The sequence below is a fragment of the Bidens hawaiensis genome, unplaced genomic scaffold (genome assembly GCF_021521415.1).
Source record: "Bidens hawaiensis isolate Kalapana, Puna unplaced genomic scaffold, B.hawaiensis_p1.1 tig00010730_1, whole genome shotgun sequence".
NCBI lineage: Eukaryota > Viridiplantae > Streptophyta > Magnoliopsida > Asterales > Asteraceae > Bidens > Bidens hawaiensis.
The window spans coordinates 145,637-162,801 of record NW_027491820.1 but is presented as its reverse complement, the minus strand read 5'-3'; the positions used below and the strand labels follow the sequence as shown (position 1 = coordinate 162,801).

At 33.9% G+C, this 17,165-nt stretch overlaps 2 protein-coding genes and 2 pseudogenes across 3 annotated transcripts; 3 read left to right on the top strand and 1 right to left on the bottom strand.

Annotated features, from left to right (window-relative positions):
- The first annotated feature begins 716 nt into the window (after positions 1–716).
- LOC143535938 (peroxisome biogenesis protein 22-like) lies at positions 717–4,311 on the top strand (annotated as a pseudogene). The gene is made up of 8 exons (XR_013135798.1): positions 717–836; positions 2,163–2,387; positions 2,466–2,513; positions 2,612–2,668; positions 3,365–3,466; positions 3,541–3,596; positions 3,683–3,784; positions 4,048–4,311. The product of XR_013135798.1 is annotated as a peroxisome biogenesis protein 22-like (transcript).
- Positions 4,312–5,020: 709 nt separating this feature from the next.
- Positions 5,021–7,087, bottom strand: LOC143535917 (pentatricopeptide repeat-containing protein At1g71460, chloroplastic pseudogene; annotated as a pseudogene).
- Positions 7,088–7,998: 911 nt separating this feature from the next.
- LOC143535937 (histone-lysine N-methyltransferase ATXR2-like) lies at positions 7,999–13,058 on the top strand. Its single transcript, XM_077030047.1, has 14 exons — positions 7,999–8,170; positions 8,523–8,608; positions 8,681–8,907; positions 9,731–9,843; positions 9,968–9,999; positions 10,433–10,590; positions 10,699–10,786; positions 11,457–11,505; positions 11,652–11,706; positions 11,789–11,858; positions 11,940–12,009; positions 12,142–12,218; positions 12,301–12,357; positions 12,848–13,058. The coding sequence occupies exons 1-14, from the start codon at positions 8,011–8,013 to the stop codon at positions 12,956–12,958; spliced, it is 1,353 nt and encodes a 450-aa protein (XP_076886162.1). The 5' UTR covers positions 7,999–8,010; the 3' UTR covers positions 12,959–13,058.
- A 1,361-nt stretch (positions 13,059–14,419) lies between these two features.
- On the top strand, positions 14,420–16,378 carry LOC143535916 (uncharacterized). The gene is made up of 4 exons (XM_077030034.1): positions 14,420–14,739; positions 14,826–15,141; positions 15,267–15,800; positions 16,271–16,378. The coding sequence occupies exons 1-4, from the start codon at positions 14,420–14,422 to the stop codon at positions 16,376–16,378; spliced, it is 1,278 nt and encodes a 425-aa protein (XP_076886149.1).
- The last annotated feature ends 787 nt before the right edge of the window (positions 16,379–17,165 follow it).

Here is a 17,165-nt window from a genome sequence, read left to right as displayed (position 1 = left end):
CAAGCAAGGCTGGGCCTTTGCTACTATCTTGAAGGCTAATGGACTTGTTGGACTTAGTTTTGATATATCTTTTTTGCTTTCTGGTTTATTTACGTACAACCTTATTCAAAATTTGGTGATATGATATTTCTATTAATATCATCAAATTTTGAATAAGGTTACACATAGATAAATTAGAAATAAAAAAAGATAGATCAAACTCCAAGTCCACCAAGTCTGATAGCCTTCAAGATAGTAGCAAGGGCCCACCCTCGTCTGCTAGTAGCATCACAGATTACTTCCTATTGAGCCATTGGCTGTTGGGGCTACAAATTATCCACTTGGGCCTACGAGTTCTCATCAAACTAGTGGTTATGTAATTGAGTTTAAACACTAAATATACATATTGTTTTAATAAAAATACATATAATTTAAAAAAAAACCGGGCCTAGCGGGGTACCGGGCCTGTGACCGTCGACCACCCCGTCATACCTTATGGTCGTGAAGAGTAAGTTTATGGTAACAACTAATTACGGTAAAAACTTGGAGAGAAAGGTTAAAAAGAATCTTTTAGAATTATTCCTTTTGGTTAATAAAAAGATTAGGTTAAAAATTAATTAACGTGACAAAAATTAAACCCCTTTTTGTAAAAATAAAAATAAAAATCAATTAACTCCTCGTTGTACGTCAAGATCCATCCGCCATCGCTCTCGAATCATATACAAATTTGGTTGATTTTTTTTTGTTAACCCAATTGTTGTTTAATGGATGATTACGATGACTTTTCACAGCTGATCAAGAGAATCGGGGCATTTGTATCCGCCAAATTATCCGAATTGTTAAACACCCAGACCCAGGTCCTACTTTCTTTTCTTCATTTTTCTGTCAAATTTCCCTAATTGGGTTGTTTCGGTGTTTGATCTTGATGATGTATATATATTTAGTTTGCAGCTCAATTTGGTGTTGAAATTTGAAACTTGTGTTTTCTGTTGGTGTTTGTGAAGATAATTGCAATGGCAAAGGTTGATTTAGGTTATGCACTTTGAGTGATTAGGGCAACAGTTAGGGGTTGTTTAGCAACTTAAATATATTTTCTTTCAATCTGTGAATGAATATGTTAAATCATATGATATGAATCATATAAACTAATTATTTCTTAAGTTAGTTAGATTCTAGTTTAAGATCATGATATGATTTTTGTTAATATAGTTATCATCAATGCCATCATCTCCTTGAATATCATATGTATGTTTGCATCATTTAGAAAACAAATAGTGAAAGAAAGAACTAGATGCAGTGTTGTAGAAATCGCTAGTCAGGCGGTAGGATGGGGACTACCGGTTAATCGGGATTAGTCGGATTGGAATTTTATATTTAATTTTCGGTTTATATACACATACCATTTTATAAATAACTAATATATACCCAAAAATTAATCAGTCACCGGCCGAGTAACGATTAATCGCCGACTAGTCCCGATTTTTACAACACTGACTAGATGAGCTTGTATTCTAGACATAGCATTTCAGTGTTTATAATCATTGTAATTATTATTATTATTATTATTATTATTATTATTATCGCATGAGTGGCACAACAATCGTCTTAGGCAAACTACATGTGAGCCTTTGAGGAATGATTTTGCTTGTTGAAGTTGGCTCTTTTATCATGCTAATGTAATCATTTTGCTTTCATGTTTTTTTTTTGTTCATTACAGCTTTACCAATGGCCAGATAACCCTACGAATTATCATAGTTTCAGATTATATGTGCTTTACATGTTAAACTTCTGCTCTTGGTTCTTATCTCATATACGTTAATGATGATTCTAATCATGTTTGTGGGTCAAAAGTGATAAGTTTTATTCCAATAATTATTTCAAAATGAAATAATGTTATTACAAGAATCATAATTGTGCCGTAAACTAGAAATTACAAGATTTGGAAAAGAGAATTTTGATACTTGTCTGCAATTCTTTATTTGTACAAATATACTTTACTTCTAGAAAGATCTTATCAACAATATAATAAATAGTATAAAAAGACTCTACCAAGTATCTTAATGTGATATGTTTATGTCCCTATAATTTTTTGAATTGTTACTTGTGCAGCAAAAAAGTAAAACTTTGGCTCTTTTTTTCTTTTTTTTTTAGAGCTCGTGTTAAAGCAATACAATTGGTTACAGGATTTACCATCTATTTGGAGTTTAGGGGTTCTTGTTGCTGCTTTAATCTTTACATGTAGACTGTTGTGGGCCCCTAACGGTCCTCAAAGAAGACAACGTAAAGTTCAAACTTCCGCACCACGAAATCCTGGAGTAAACAATAGTCAATCAAATGCAAATCATTTACCATCTAGAATTGAAGATTCAACACCAACTGTTATCAACGAGTCGTTACAACATGTAAAGGTAAAGTGCAATTTTTTTTAAACAGATGTTTGAATCGGTTCGTGTTACTAGTTTAGTAATTTTACTACTTTTTTGCAGCCCACTTTGGGACAAATTATCAGACAAAGATTAACTGATGGAAGGAAGGTATATCAATATTGTATATGACTATTCATATTTATCTTATCGATTGTGTTCTAAATGTAAAAGTAAAACATAAAAGTTTGTTATTCTTTCTGGTGAAGGTAACTTGTCGGTTACTTGGTATTATACTTGAGGAAAGCACTCCAGAGGAGCTTCAGGTTGTGGTTAATTTCTTACAATTTTGTCATTCTAAAAATTATTGTTAGGCACTTAGGCCAGTAATGACTGAACGTCCAGTGAACAGTTCGTGAACCGTTCGGCTGGTAGTTCGTTAATTAAAAACAAACAGAAAAGTTTTTTCGTTTAGTTAAACGAATGAACGTGAAGACATGTCTCGTTCGTTCATATATGTTCATGAACATTCGTTTACTTTCAACAACAACAATCGTACCCAATTAGGCATATCTAACCTCTATCCATGGGGATAGAGAGGCTGCAAAAGCCACTTGCTTATGTTTTTCGTTTAAATTTGTTTGTGTTCATTTGTTCACCTTCATTTATGTTCGTTTTCATTTAATTTTTTTTGGGCCCATTACAGCTTAGTCTAGTTTTAAAAGCTTTTGTTTTAATAACTTTTAGGCCAACACATTGTTTTAGCTTAGTTATGTTCGTTCATATATGTTCAGTTATGTTTGTTCGTTTACGTTCGCGAACCATTTGTTTATACTGTTAGCGAAAGAACACTGACATGTTCATTTTCTTAACGAACGACATGAACAAGAAAACACCATTCATTTTTTATCATTTAATCGTTTGCTCGGTTAAAGTTAAACAATCGAACATGAACATTCTCGGTTCGTGTTTTTCTTACAAGCCTAATTATTGTCAACATCTTTAATTTTTGTGTGGGGTAGAATCAAGCAACTGTTAGATCCTCTGTTTTGGAGATTCTACTGGAGATGACCAAATTATGTGATCTTTATCTCATGGAAACTGTTCTGGATGATGAAAGTGAAGTATGTTTACGTTTTTACTCTTTATTCAATTATTATTAGTTCTCTATTTTCTCATGAACTAACTGTTGTTGCAGAAGAGGGTTTTAACAGCATTGGAATTTTCACGTCCGATGGCTTGGTCAAAGATAAGGTCAAACAGTACTATTATATAATCGGCTGTAAAGTGTCCAAATTACCCTTGTTTGGAGAATAATTCTTATTGTAATTTTGTTGCAGGTACTCTTTTGTAGCACAGATATTGGACGGACTTCTTTTGTTCGGCAATTGGAACCTGATTGGCATATAGATTCAAATCACGAAATTAATTTTCAATTAGCGGTATATTATTTGCTTTATTAAATTTTGTCCACTTTTTACTTTTGAAAGTCAGCCCACTACATTTCATTTCCAATTTTATGATTCAACTTAGTGTTAATAAATATAATCATAAAAATAGACTATACATGTAGTAAGGGTAGAAACTGTTTGGTTCTTATAAAAGTTTAGAGAAATATAAGGTTTGACTTTCAAAAGTCAACATGCTGATTGATATATGCATTTGCTGTTCTTTCTAACATGATTGTTGTATTTGTTAATGACAGAGGTTCATCAAATGTCAGCTTCACATTTCACCAATCGAAACCGAACGGATTGCTTCTAATGTTTTCAGTTCTTCATCGTTGGAACAATTCTTTGGTGTTTGACTTTTGGGAGTCAATGATGCAAATATGTATATCTCTCTCTTTTAGCTGTGCAGCTCCAATGTATGATTATAATACATGAGAGATGATGTATGTGTAGTAGTTCTGCTTAACAATTACCATTTCTTGATATATATATTATTATAAACATGTTTAATGGATATGATTAAAAAAGTATTAGGTGTCAATCCGTATAAATATCGCCATTCGTCAAAAGTATAGTTGAACGAAAATAAAGTCAATTTCATTGAATCAGTTATATTATATTGCACACACTAATCAGTTATTGGAGTATTATAAGTGTGAAGATGGCGCAGCATGAATGTAAAATGAAATTTATAGGTTTAGGTTTAATTTATATGGGCTTGGGTCGTGTTTGTGTCAACCCATAGGCCTGTGTCAACCCGATGGGTCGTGGCCTATGGATTGACTTGTTTAACCCGTTTATTTTTTCAAAATGTGTTTAATGTAAATAACTTAAAAACTGCTTTTGTACTTTATTTTATGTCAAAGTTAAAGATTCAATATATTATTGATGTAGTTTAAACATAAACATAATTACTTATAGAGAAAACATTAGTACACAAAAAACTTTAAATAATTTTTGTACTCGGATTAAACGGATCATGTTGATGTCAACCTACCAATGCATGTGTTGCTTTCATGCCATATATGTGACACGATTTTCTTACTCGTGTCGGGTTCAACCTGTTACCAGTTCTAAACCTGTTTCTATTCGACTCGAGCCAACTTTTGTCACTCTGTGAATTAGCTTGTATTTCGGAATTTTGATGACTGTATAAATTTTTTATAGAAGTATCAAATAGTAACTAACAACAATATCAAATTATACAACTGTAAAATAAACAAAATCCTATGAACATGACATCAATCGGCTAAACCTTTCAGCTTCATCTGTCTGACCAGAACTAGTCAAGAGTCTTACAATACTCGAATAATGTTCTTCATTAACTTCCGATTTATACCTTTTTAACATCAAATCAAACACTTTACAACCTCCATCTACAAACCCACCCTTCTCACAAACACCCAAAACCACTTTAAAAGTAAACCGATTCGGAACAAACCCGCGTCTAATCATCTCATAAAAAAGATCAACCGCCTCTTGATACCGAGCATTACACCCATACGCCTCAATAACTGCGGTCCACGTCATCGTTCCCTTCACATGAATCATCCCAAAAGCCCTCACCGCCTTGCTTACATCACCACAAGACCCATAAAACCTCACAATCTCCGAACACACAAACGGAACCGACCCGAGATCTTTCTTCAAAACCTGCCCATGAATCTCCCGTCCGAGCTTCAACGCGTTAATCTCACCACACACACTCAACATTCTTGAAATTGTAACTGAATCCGGGCGGTGCTTTGACCCCACCATTGACCGAAAAACACCCATCGCTTCTTCGAAACACCCGTTTTCAACATATGATTCGATCATAGCCGTCCAAGAAATCACATTTTTACGGTCTAGATTATCAAACAGTTTAACAGAATAACTGTAACAACCACATTTTGCATACATCATCATCATTGATGTAGTTATAGATACTTGATGTATAAAGTTATTCTTAACAGCAAAACAATGAACTTCTTTACCATGTTTTAAACTTTTGAGCTTTTCAATTACGGGAATAACCGTGTTAATCGTGACAACATCGGGTTTAAACCGTTCTTGTTGCATCCAAACGATTGACCTTAACGCCTGTTCAAGCCTACCATTTGCAGCATATCCTGACATAAGCGCAGTCCAGGATATCGCGTTCCTTTCTGTTGACCCGTAAAAGACTTTTCTACCCGACCCCATATCGCCACATTTGCAATACATATCAATCAAACCCGATTGAATAAACAACTGTTTTGAGTACTCTTTTGTTTTGATCACATAAGCATGAACCTCTTGACCAAGTTTCCTAGATTTAACATGGCTAATTACAGGAAGAATTGTGGTTATAATAACAGAATTTGGGAGTATTTTGTCTTTCACCATCCATCTTAAATACTCAAGTGCTTCGATTTGCAGCCGATTGTGTGCAAAACCAGCAATCATGGCTCCCCATAACACCACATCTCTTTGATCCACACTAATTTCATCAAACACTTGATGTGCAAGTCTCGTCTTTCCACACTTAAAGTACATATCAATCAGACAAGTGGTTATAATTGAATCCTCAACGAACCCGTTCTTAATCAACAGCCCGTGTGTCTTCAAACCTTGAAAAAGCGCCGACGCGCCACCCAAACTTTTGATCAAACACGAAAACGTATAAACGTTCAATTCAACCCCTAATTCCCTCATTAACGAAAACGTCTTAAGCGTTTCCTGATGCTTCTTCCCACCCATAATAACATGTCCTCTAAGTAAAGCATTCCAAGGATAAACGCTTCTTGTCGGCATTTCATCAAACACCTGGTGTGCATCTTCCACAGACTGACAAACCGTGTACATATTAACAAGCTTTGTTTTCAAATACTCATTATTCTCAAGCCCGTTGATTCGGATGTGGGTGTGAATTATTTTCCCAATTGATAACGATTTCAATCGAACCACTGAAGCAATAAGTTCAGAGAATGTGGTTGTATTTACAGGAACCCCACGTTTGTCCAAGTAATCGAGTATGGTTAAAGCCTCTTTGAGCTTGTTTTGCTTGGCGAATCGTTGAATGTCTTTGTAAATGGCATTAGGGTTCTTGGTGTGCAGTGGTATGGATGATGGGAATGCGTGTTTTTCTTGGAATTTTGGTTGTTTTCGGTGGGTTTTTGATGTGGGTGTTTGGAATTGAGATTGGATTTGTGGGAAAGATTTGATTTTGGCTAGTGGGTTTGGCGGGAAAGGGTGGAGATGAATGGTTGTGGAAGAAGATAGGAAGAGGTTGCAGAGTGATTCCATTTTGGTTGATCGATCCAGTGTATCAAGTTAAAAAGATAAATAGTTTGTAATGGGCGCGTGCTTGGTTCGTCTCGTTTTGACTTACGAAAGAGTTTTCCGGGTGTTTGGGTTTCAAAGTTTTTAATCCATAATCGAAACCCAACCGAAATCTCTCACGGTTTATTCGGGTTAATCAAGTTTCTTGTATCCTAGGCGAAAAAACAATTACATTGCTAAATTTAAATGGTAACATATCCTTCTTTATTCGTAATGTAAATAAACCTAGAATTCGGAACTAATGATCAGCTCGAATTACTCCGGTCCAGGGTTGGGTTAGTTCGGGTCCGAGTACAAGTTTTCTTGGGTTGGGATTATGGTGAAAGTGACAACCCTACTAGAGCTCGAGTTTGGCTATTATTATTTCTTTATGTTTTGAGGAGAAACTTAAATGAGTTCAATACCACGTAGCAATCTTTGCAGACCTTTTGTGACCTCTGAAGGCCAGCTAATCACTTCGTTTATGATCAGAGTTTGCTGGTTTCGTCTTGCCTTGGACTCATCAGACGAGTGACAACAACTCCCTACCAGCGATGCGTTCGTCATGCAAGCACAACTAGACATGCACACTTCCTTTCTCGCTGAGGTCAGACCCAATGAAGTTCGAGACGAGCCTAGCAAACCTAAGCGTTAAGCACAATCCAAATAATTCGATCTTTAAATATTTGATACGTGACATCAAGCTTGTGTAGCAGCACCTTAAGTTTAAGAAAGGTAAAACTTACAATTACATGACGCTCAGAGCTCGAACTCAATAACTAAATGAGCTATTTTTTAAAAAACCAGGTCTGTTTTCATTATAATAATAATAATAATAATAATAATAATATATTCGGATAGGGTAAACAAAAGCTTAAACCCTTGGAGCCTCCAAAACCCAAACAAGGCATTACAGAAGCAGCAGCTTATTGGTAATGGAGGTGGTCTGCCCCATAGATGCTCAGTTCGCTCACCAAATCTCTATTCTCCTGGAACCACCTTCACCTGTACAAGTTCAGGAGTATTTCGATGAGCTTACCACACGTAAACTTACTCACGGAATTAAAGTCAAACCAACCAACGACCATGGAAAAGGTAATTCTTTTTATGCCTTTTAGGCAACTTAATACGGTTTAGAAATAACCCATTTCATCATTTTGTGCGTCTTAATGTCTAGTATTGTTAATTAGCAAAGGGGGTTTATTTCAATCTTTTGCACACCAGGTGTTTGATGAATTTCCTCAGACAGAAATTGTCTTTTTTTTTTTTTAAATAAATTTAAGGGTACACGTGTTTTCAATCTTGTTACATGAAGGGCGATTAATCTCAAATTTTGCCGTTTAATCTCAAATTATTACAAATTGTTAATTTCAATCTTCCTCACTTGTGTTGATTCCGCACAACGTAATGAGCATGCAGTTGAACATTATTATATTTAAACATACAGGTGTTTATGCTGACGTGGACTTTGAAGAAGAGGACCTTGTTTTGAAAGACCAAATGCTAGTTGGTATGCAGCATTCTTCAAATAAGGTGGTTCAGTTTGAGTATTCAAGCCTTTATGATTTGTTAATTTTTCTTGACTTTTATATTGTTCTGTTGCAGATAGATTGTCTTGTATGTGGTTGCTGCTTCTGTTTCATCGGGTCAATAGAAGTTCAAATTGGTAGAAAGTTGTATCTGCAGCATTTAGGCAGTTTAAAAGATGCTTGCTTTAATGAACAATTAGAATTATTAATGCAAGAGAAATTGGAATTGCCTCATTCAAAGAAGTTTCCATTGCCTGCGGTTATAAATTGCCCTGGTGGATGTAAAGAAGTTTATTATTGTAGGTGAGTTGGTAGTTTGATTTTGGTCATATTTTCGTTATTAGTTAGTCAACCATTATCTTGCATTCATGCCTCTATTTCTTTAAAAAATCATCAATTGAAGTTGATGAAAATATGAAATGCCACTTTTCAGAAAAAGGGTCAATCTGCGTTATGTTATATGTTATATTGACAACAGGCCAAAGATGTAAATTTATAAATTATTAGTACTTATTAAATGGGGCGAGTGATAAGCATGTAAAAGAATCTTTCGTTCAGTGAACTTTTCGTGAACCGTTCAACGGGAAGTTCGTTTATCTAATAAACAAGCGAACATGAACAATTTTTTGTTCATTTAGTTAAAAGACATTTATGTTTGTGAACGTTCATTTATTTACACTCATTTATGGCTGTTAGTTTACGCTGTTTTTTATATATTCATTTAAATTTTTTAGGCTCATCATAATTTAGTCTAATTTTATAAAATTAAATTATCACACATTACAATTTAGTTTAGTTTTAATAATATTACAGGCCTGATGTTCACGTTTACTTATAATGGTCGTTTGCTTGTTATGTTTGTTTATCTTTCTTCAATTATGTTTGTTCATATATGTTCAGTTATGCTTGTTTGTTTGCTTTTGTGAAGTGTTCGTTCATGCTATTAACAGACGGACATAAACAAACATGAACACACTCATTATCTTAACAAACGAACATGAACATAAAAAACTTGCTTGTTTAATTGTTCATGTTCGATCCCTTTGTTCGTTTAATCTTAAACTTATGTTTTTGCTAGTAATAGGCTGTTTTAAAGATGAGCTAATTAGATTCCAATTATTTGTAGCAAATCATGTGCAGAGGCTGATTGGGATGCATGCCATTCTTTGCTTTGTACTGGAGAGGGATCCAAATCATTAAGCAAAAAGGCACTTTCAAAGTTCATACAACATGCTAATGGTAAGGGTGTAACATATTAACCAATTATACACATATTGTCCTATGTTTTCCTTCTTCTCCTTGATTTCTAAGTTTATTTATTTATGTATTTTTTTTCCATCTTTCTATCATCTTTTCTTATCAGAGACAAATGATATTTTCATCCTTGCTGCCAAGGTAAGTTCCTTCTCAACGCCAATCAAGTTGTTGCAACCAATCATTTTATTTATTTGTTTTATAGGTTTATATATTTTATATCATTTGAGGGTAGTTTTGTCATTTGATATATGTAATTTTACGATTACATATATGAACAGAATAGTTTAATGCTTTTTTCTAGACATATTGTAGACGTAAGTATGTAAGAAGTAAAAGTTTAAAAAGATATGAACCACTGATAAAAAAAAATATATATATATATTTAGGTTTGTTCTTTTTTGTTCTCGCAATAATTTAGTGTTTTTTTTGTAATGAACGTCTCCCTGTATATAAGTATGTATGTGTGTGTTTGTGTATAATCAAAAGAATTATAATGACATTCTAATATATGTAAACATATTTGTTACATATGAAAGACAAATTTGTTGAATTTCTTGGCTTCCATTTGCAGGCGATTTCTTTTACGATCTTAAAATACAGGAAGTTGAAAGCAGTAAATAATAAAGATAAAGAGAAAGAGAAGACTCAACTTTCTGATGCTTTAGGTAACCACAATTTTTGCATTCTTTTGAAGGCTTGGAAGCCTATATTAATGGGATACAAGAGGAGGTATGCAATTTATTTTTTTCCTTTTTACCCTTGGGAAATATGCAATAACATATATAACTATTATTGCCTCTCGATGTTAAGGTAATAATATAAAGTTATGTAATATAGGTGGTGGGATTGCATTGCTTTGCCAGATGATGTTGATGTTTCTGATGAAGCTTCATTTAGAATGCAAATAAAACAGTTGGCATTTGAGGTCCGTCATATAATATTCAGTTTCTTAATATAGTTTCTAAAATTAAGCATACTGGTTAGTATACCTGTTCAGAACATCATAATATGATTACCCTCCGATCTTGAACTTGTCTCTTATTGTTTGAACTTGTTTTGGATACCATGATGAACAATCACAAATCCAAACCTTAATGCAACACAAAATGAACAAAAGATTGAAAACCAAATGTGAACACGATTAAACGTGATAACTGTTTACAACCAAAGTTCCTGATATCGTGGATTTGGTCTCATCAAGAACAAAGCGGATAAATTCGGTTTGTTGGTCTACGACCCAAACAAACGAACCCATCGAACTAAATAACCCAAACGGGCCCAACCATATATAACATAATTCTTATAAAGTACTAAAAGCCCAATAACGAAAATAAACTAAACGAGCAGCCCACTAATGAATTAACGGGTCATATAATTAAAGTAAGAAATAGTATTCCTTTTTAAATAAAGCAATTGGTTGTAAGTTGTAATTCATTTAAATGTACTCATGGCAACTTATGAACCATTTGACCTGTTCTATTTTTAGCTAAAAGTTAATTTATTATACATTAATCACAACTAGCAAATATTTTACATGTTTAATTGATATTGTTGTCATCTTTAATGCTGGTTGACCGTTAGTTTGATTTTTATAGTCACTGGAGCTCTTGAAGGGGGCGATATTGGATGAAGAATGTTTTCCATGTATCCTGACTTGTCACACGCTCAAATTTGCTATATTTTTATACAATCATCAAACTCACACGCTTATGTTTAAGCAATAAACATGTTGCTAATTTTTACTTTTGAAACACAGCACATTACTCATTGTTTTCCTTAATCCTTCCAAGTGTTCTCCTTAGAAATATACGGGAATATTATTGGCATGTTTGAGCTAAATAACCTGTAAGTTATTTAACCCATAAATTTATACCAAAATATTATATATTTTCATGTATGATATGAATAAACCTTTCGCATGTGACAGTGATTTGGTTGTAGCATCCCCGATGGAGGATTACTTTTTGTATATAGATGATCTGCCAGAAGCTGAAAAGGTGTTTGAATTTTTTAAATTAATAATATTAAGTTCTATTTTGCATGATTATATATCTTTTTGTTTATTATACCTTTGACAGAAAAAAGTTGATGAAATAACACAACCTTTTCTTGATGCTCTTGGAGAGGACTATTCAGTTTGTTGTGAAGGTAATATCAGTTAAACAAAAACACTTTTTAACATTTATTTGTAAATTGTTAGTGCATCAAATATGATTACAAAAGCTATATTATTACTGTTATTTTAATTATAGGTTTTGTAATTATTTGTTTTATTGGCAGGTACTGCATTTTTCCCTCTTCAGAGTTGTATGAATCATTCCTGTTGTCCGAATGCTAAGGCTTTTAAACAAGAGGAGGTATTTCTTTTATAATTTTAATATTTATCTTATTTCAGTAAATCTTCTCAAACAAATTTAATATTCTTAAGTGCAATTGCAGGATAGAGATGGGCAAGCAAACATAATTGCCACTAAACCCATCAAAAAAGGAGAAGAGGTGATGTTATTATTCCTCATTCCATATATTCGTTAACTTCTTTTTTCCTATTTAATGGATTTTTAAGAGTATATTGCTCACTGAAAATGTTTTACTATCCCTCAAACAAGATAAATATAAAACGAAGTATAATGTGACGAAATGAAAACATAAGCACCTAAATCATACTGGAGAAGTTATCTTTAGGGGCAATTTTATCTTTCAATAAAATGTGAAACTTTTCACTTTTTAAAGAAACTTCAGTTAGTTTAACCAAACGACTGCATGTTACGGAAGGAAAGAGGAAGGAGAATTTTGCTACGCTATAGGTGGTCTACATCAAGCATCTATAAGAATAAGTTGGGCCTAAGAAAATTTAATTAGTTAGGCTTTGAACTTCGGACCTCCAATTCCCCAATCTTTTTACTCCATGTTGATATAATTCACATTTCACACAAGGATGCTTATTTTATTTGATTGGTTAACACTAAAATGTGATTTTGCATTGCAGGTTACCATATCATACATAGATGAAGATCTTGAATTGGAAGAGAGACGAGCATTGCTTGCAGATTATGGTTTTATATGTAAATGCACGAGGTGTGTTGACGAAGAGGCATAGTTCACAATGATCCATTTTTCATATAACACCAAAGCTGAAATCGTAACGGTTTCTGCCTCCTGAGAGTTTCCAATATTATAGTGTTTTAGCAATTTTGGCAGTTGTTCTTGTCTTGCATTTAGGCAAGGAATAGAAATCATTTAGTGCTATTTAAATTAAGTTCATCCTTTGTATGCGTCTTGAACATTTTTTTTTCAAATCGTAATTTGAGACCGACTGGAATTGTTTTTAAATGTTTACAAACTCATATTTGAAAAATATTACTTATTTTCTTCAACTATGTAGTTTGAGGCCTTATTAACTGCAAAAGTAAGGTCTGTTCTAGTGATTGCTAGTATATGATGATACTTGGTCAGGTTTGCAGATCAGTGGGAGGCATGAAAGATGGAGTTGGCTTAGTATCTGAGAGACTATCCCTACAAGGTAAATCAAGAATGTCACATTGCCGCAAGGTTGGATCAGATTATTAAGGAACTCTAGGGTGTTACCCCTTCACCTATGGTGCATCTTAAAATGTCATAGCATTCACATTACGAAACTAAAGATTTTGTTCCGAAGTGGACTCTTTATTGGTCATTTCGTCCTAAAGGACTTATTATAACAATTTTATATAAGATCTACAAGACGTGCATTGTATAGCTAGGAACGCTATTAGGTACATTGTTAGGACCATTTTGAGAGTCCTAGTAAGGCATATTTGTTCTATTGTATGTTCTTACATTTAAATCCTTTCATAACAAAATCTAAATTTGACAGATTTTTACCTAAAACATGAAAATTGACGACTAGAATTCAAATTAAACATCAATAAATGTAAAATAAATAAAACCGCCTTTCATGTGCTTTTAAGATTAGAACGGAATCATTAATATCAATAAAATTATGAAAAACATTTATAAGTTATTAAGGCTGTTTTAAAGAAACTCAGGTTCAATAGTTAAGATGTAATAGACCATCCTTTATACCCATTTTAGTTATACCCATTTTAGTTACGCCACTATGTTCCCCTTTTACCCCTACCCAATTAGCCCACATCAAATCTCAATACTATGCCAATTATCATTTTCTCATATTTTAGTTCGATTTTTGGTGATCGTTAAATAAAAATCTTTCCTTTGTGGTCAAAACAATTTTCTCATATCCAAATCAAATCATTTCACTAACCCCTTTACTTTGAATGTTTTTGACTTTTTTCCATCAACTAAGATTCTATTTCAAAAACCTTATTTTCATCATAATCATATCATCACATGATCATCAAAAAGGCCATTTCTCATGTCCAATTCAACCCATTTCATCTTCAATCTTTTTCTCCAAACCTAAACAATGCGGAGTTATAAATTCAACAACATTGCATATAATTCTAGATTGAATACCCTCATTTTGGTTGTATCTATTTTGTGTTTGATTCTATATATTTCATCATTTTTGTTTTCTGTTCTTTCCAACACAAGCCCCTCCATGCACCATGACCTTTCATCCAATGACCCCATTTCCATTCATCATATCATTTTTGGGATTGCCTCGACCGCGAAATCATGGTCTAGACGTAAAGAATACGTTAACATGTGGTGGAACCATGATAACATGCGAGGTTGCATCTTTCTTGATGCTCCGTTAGACAATGACACGTTTCTTGATTATGATTCGGACATGCCCCCGATTTGTATCTCCAATGACACCTCCTGGTTCGGTTACACGTGGGATGGTGGCCTCCGGTCAGCCATTCGGGTGGCTCGTGTGGTTTCGGAGACCGTAGCATTAAACCATAAAAATGCTAGGTAGTTTGATATGTTTAAGGTTTTTTAACTTTTTTTTATATATATCTATGTTTTTATTTTTTGAATTGTGTTTTGTTATGATTTAGGTGGTTTGTGTTTGGGGATGATGATACCTTGTTCTTTCCGGAGAATCTTGTTAAGACATTGTCGAAATATGATCCTAATCTATGGTATTACATAGGATCGAAATCCGAGAGTTATGTACAAAATCGACATTTTTCGTTTTCAATGGCGTATGGTGGGGCTGGGTTTGCGATAAGTTATCCGTTGGCTAAGGTTTTGGCAAAGGTTCTTGACTCGTGTTTGGAGCGGTATGCACATTTGTATGGTAGTGATGGTCGGATTTCATCGTGTTTGGCTGAGCTTGGTGTTGCGGTTACTAACGAGCCTGGTTTTCATCAGGTAATATTACTAATCACCCTGATCCCATTGGTTAGCATTGGTTAACAGGGACGTAGGGTACTCGTTATTTTAATGGTTATTTTGTTAAATACTTAAATTTGGATTTTATTTCTATACTTGACTAGATGGATGTTACTGGAGATGCATTTGGATTATTGATGACACATCCAATGAACCCATTGGTGTCTCTCCATCACCCGGACCGCATTGATCCGATTTTCCCAAACATGACGGAAACAAACGCTTTACGCCATCTATACGAAGCTGCAAACCAAGATCCTCATCGGATCTTGCAACAAACCGTATGTTATGACCGCTGGTATTCTTGGACAGTGTCAATATCATGGGGCTATGCTATTGAAGTTTTCGGGGTCCATGTTCTTGTACCCGATGTACTTCGTACTCCAGTTACATTTCAACCATGGCTAAAGAATCGTGTTTTTAACACGTTTTTTAATTTTGACATGCGACGACATCACCACGAACCGTGTAGAAGACCGGTCGTGTTTCACTTGGATAGAGTGAACTCCACAAAAGATGGGATTACTAGCATTTATAGAATCATGGTAGAACAAAATTGCACATTTGGGATGTCATCTCCAAGAAGAATCCAAGAGGTCAAAGTATATTCCCAAAAGTTAAATCTAGACATAAAACAGGTAACATATTTCATATATAGACTATACATATACATAACTGCATAATCTAAAAATAATAAAATAAAATAATTAACATATGAATGATAAAAGTTATATGTATTAGCGAATATATATCCGCTAATAATATGTACTTTCTAAGTTCCAAAACAGACAAGACCATTACATTGACAAACTATAAAAAACGAACCATTTAGATTCCAAATCGGCCAAAAATTCCACCAAATTACTTTGGTTTGGGCGGTTTAGTTGGTTTAAACATTTTATAAGCACCCCTGTCTACTTAGATGTGGCAATTCTTGACGCTACTTGAAAAACAAGAATAAGATTCACAAATAAGTAGGTTTTGAATTGTCACGCCAAACATGTTAATAACCCGTGGTAAGTGGTCACATAAATTTGTCTTTTAAAAATTCAAAGTTGAGTTTATTACTAAAACTCATGATGTTTGGGTTATTTGTGAACAGTTGCAGGCCCCTAGACGACAATGTTGCGATATATTGCCTTCATCATCGTACAATTTAATGGAAATCAACATTAGGGCGTGTCATGAAGAAGAGCTAGTACGTAAGAAACCATAGGATTGATCATTTCGACTGTGGCCCTATATACACCAGAGACGGATAATCGATCAATGATAAGTCGTGTATACATGTAAAGATAGAGAATTTCTACTTGCACTTAACGCAATGATCGATGATAAGTCGTGTATTGGTTTTAGTTCAACATTCAGGGTCGTTAGGTCAACCTGATCACTGACTCGTTAGTTTGATCTCCAATTAGATTATACTTGTAGTTAATAGGTTGTTTAGGATCCAACTGTCATATATGTATAATCCAATACCTTTGTACAATATCTAAAACCTAACACTGATTCTACCATGTTGTCTTCCTGTCTTAACTGAATTTATCAAAATTATGTAAATGAAAGGAGTGATCAAAAATCAGATCAAGACTTACGCTAGTTTCAAAACTGCCTATTGCACCTGACTGATTAGTTTTTGTAAATTTTGTATATTAATGATAGTGCTAATAGATGACTTGTCACAAAACACATGACTCACGGTGACAGCATGAACATGATATATTTTAAATATTTTATAGCAACCCATCAATGATCCATAAGTACAATAAAATTCATTAAAACCCATATTCGTTTATTAACATGTGTTCATGTTTGGGTAATTGGCACGCTCAATTAGACAGGCTGTATTCATATTTGGTACCCTTGTTAATCATGTCATGTTAAAACACGCTTTTCTGACCCTCCCATCATGTCAAGATGATGCTGTAGTTTTCTTTAAAGGTAGATATATTAAAATCGAGCAAGGAACTAGAGCCGAGTACAACGAAATAGAAAAGGACAAA

What these genes read in the sequence shown, in the direction of transcription:
- LOC143535937 (XM_077030047.1), top strand. Translation starts at nt 8,011, where the DNA reads ATGGAGGTGGTCTGCCCCATAGATGCTCAGTTCGCTCACCAAATCTCT. An exon ending in GTTCATACAACATGCTAATG is followed by an intron (nt 9,844 to 9,967) that starts GTAAGGGTGTAA and finishes TTTTCTTATCAG; the next exon opens with AGACAAATGATATTTTCATC. An exon ending in AGGCTTTTAAACAAGAGGAG is followed by an intron (nt 12,219 to 12,300) that starts GTATTTCTTTTA and finishes GTGCAATTGCAG; the next exon opens with GATAGAGATGGGCAAGCAAA.
- LOC143535916 (XM_077030034.1), top strand. Translation starts at nt 14,420, where the DNA reads ATGCACCATGACCTTTCATCCAATGACCCCATTTCCATTCATCATATC. An exon ending in TTAAACCATAAAAATGCTAG is followed by an intron (nt 14,740 to 14,825) that starts GTAGTTTGATAT and finishes GTTATGATTTAG; the next exon opens with GTGGTTTGTGTTTGGGGATG. An exon ending in TAAATCTAGACATAAAACAG is followed by an intron (nt 15,801 to 16,270) that starts GTAACATATTTC and finishes GAACAGTTGCAG; the next exon opens with GCCCCTAGACGACAATGTTG.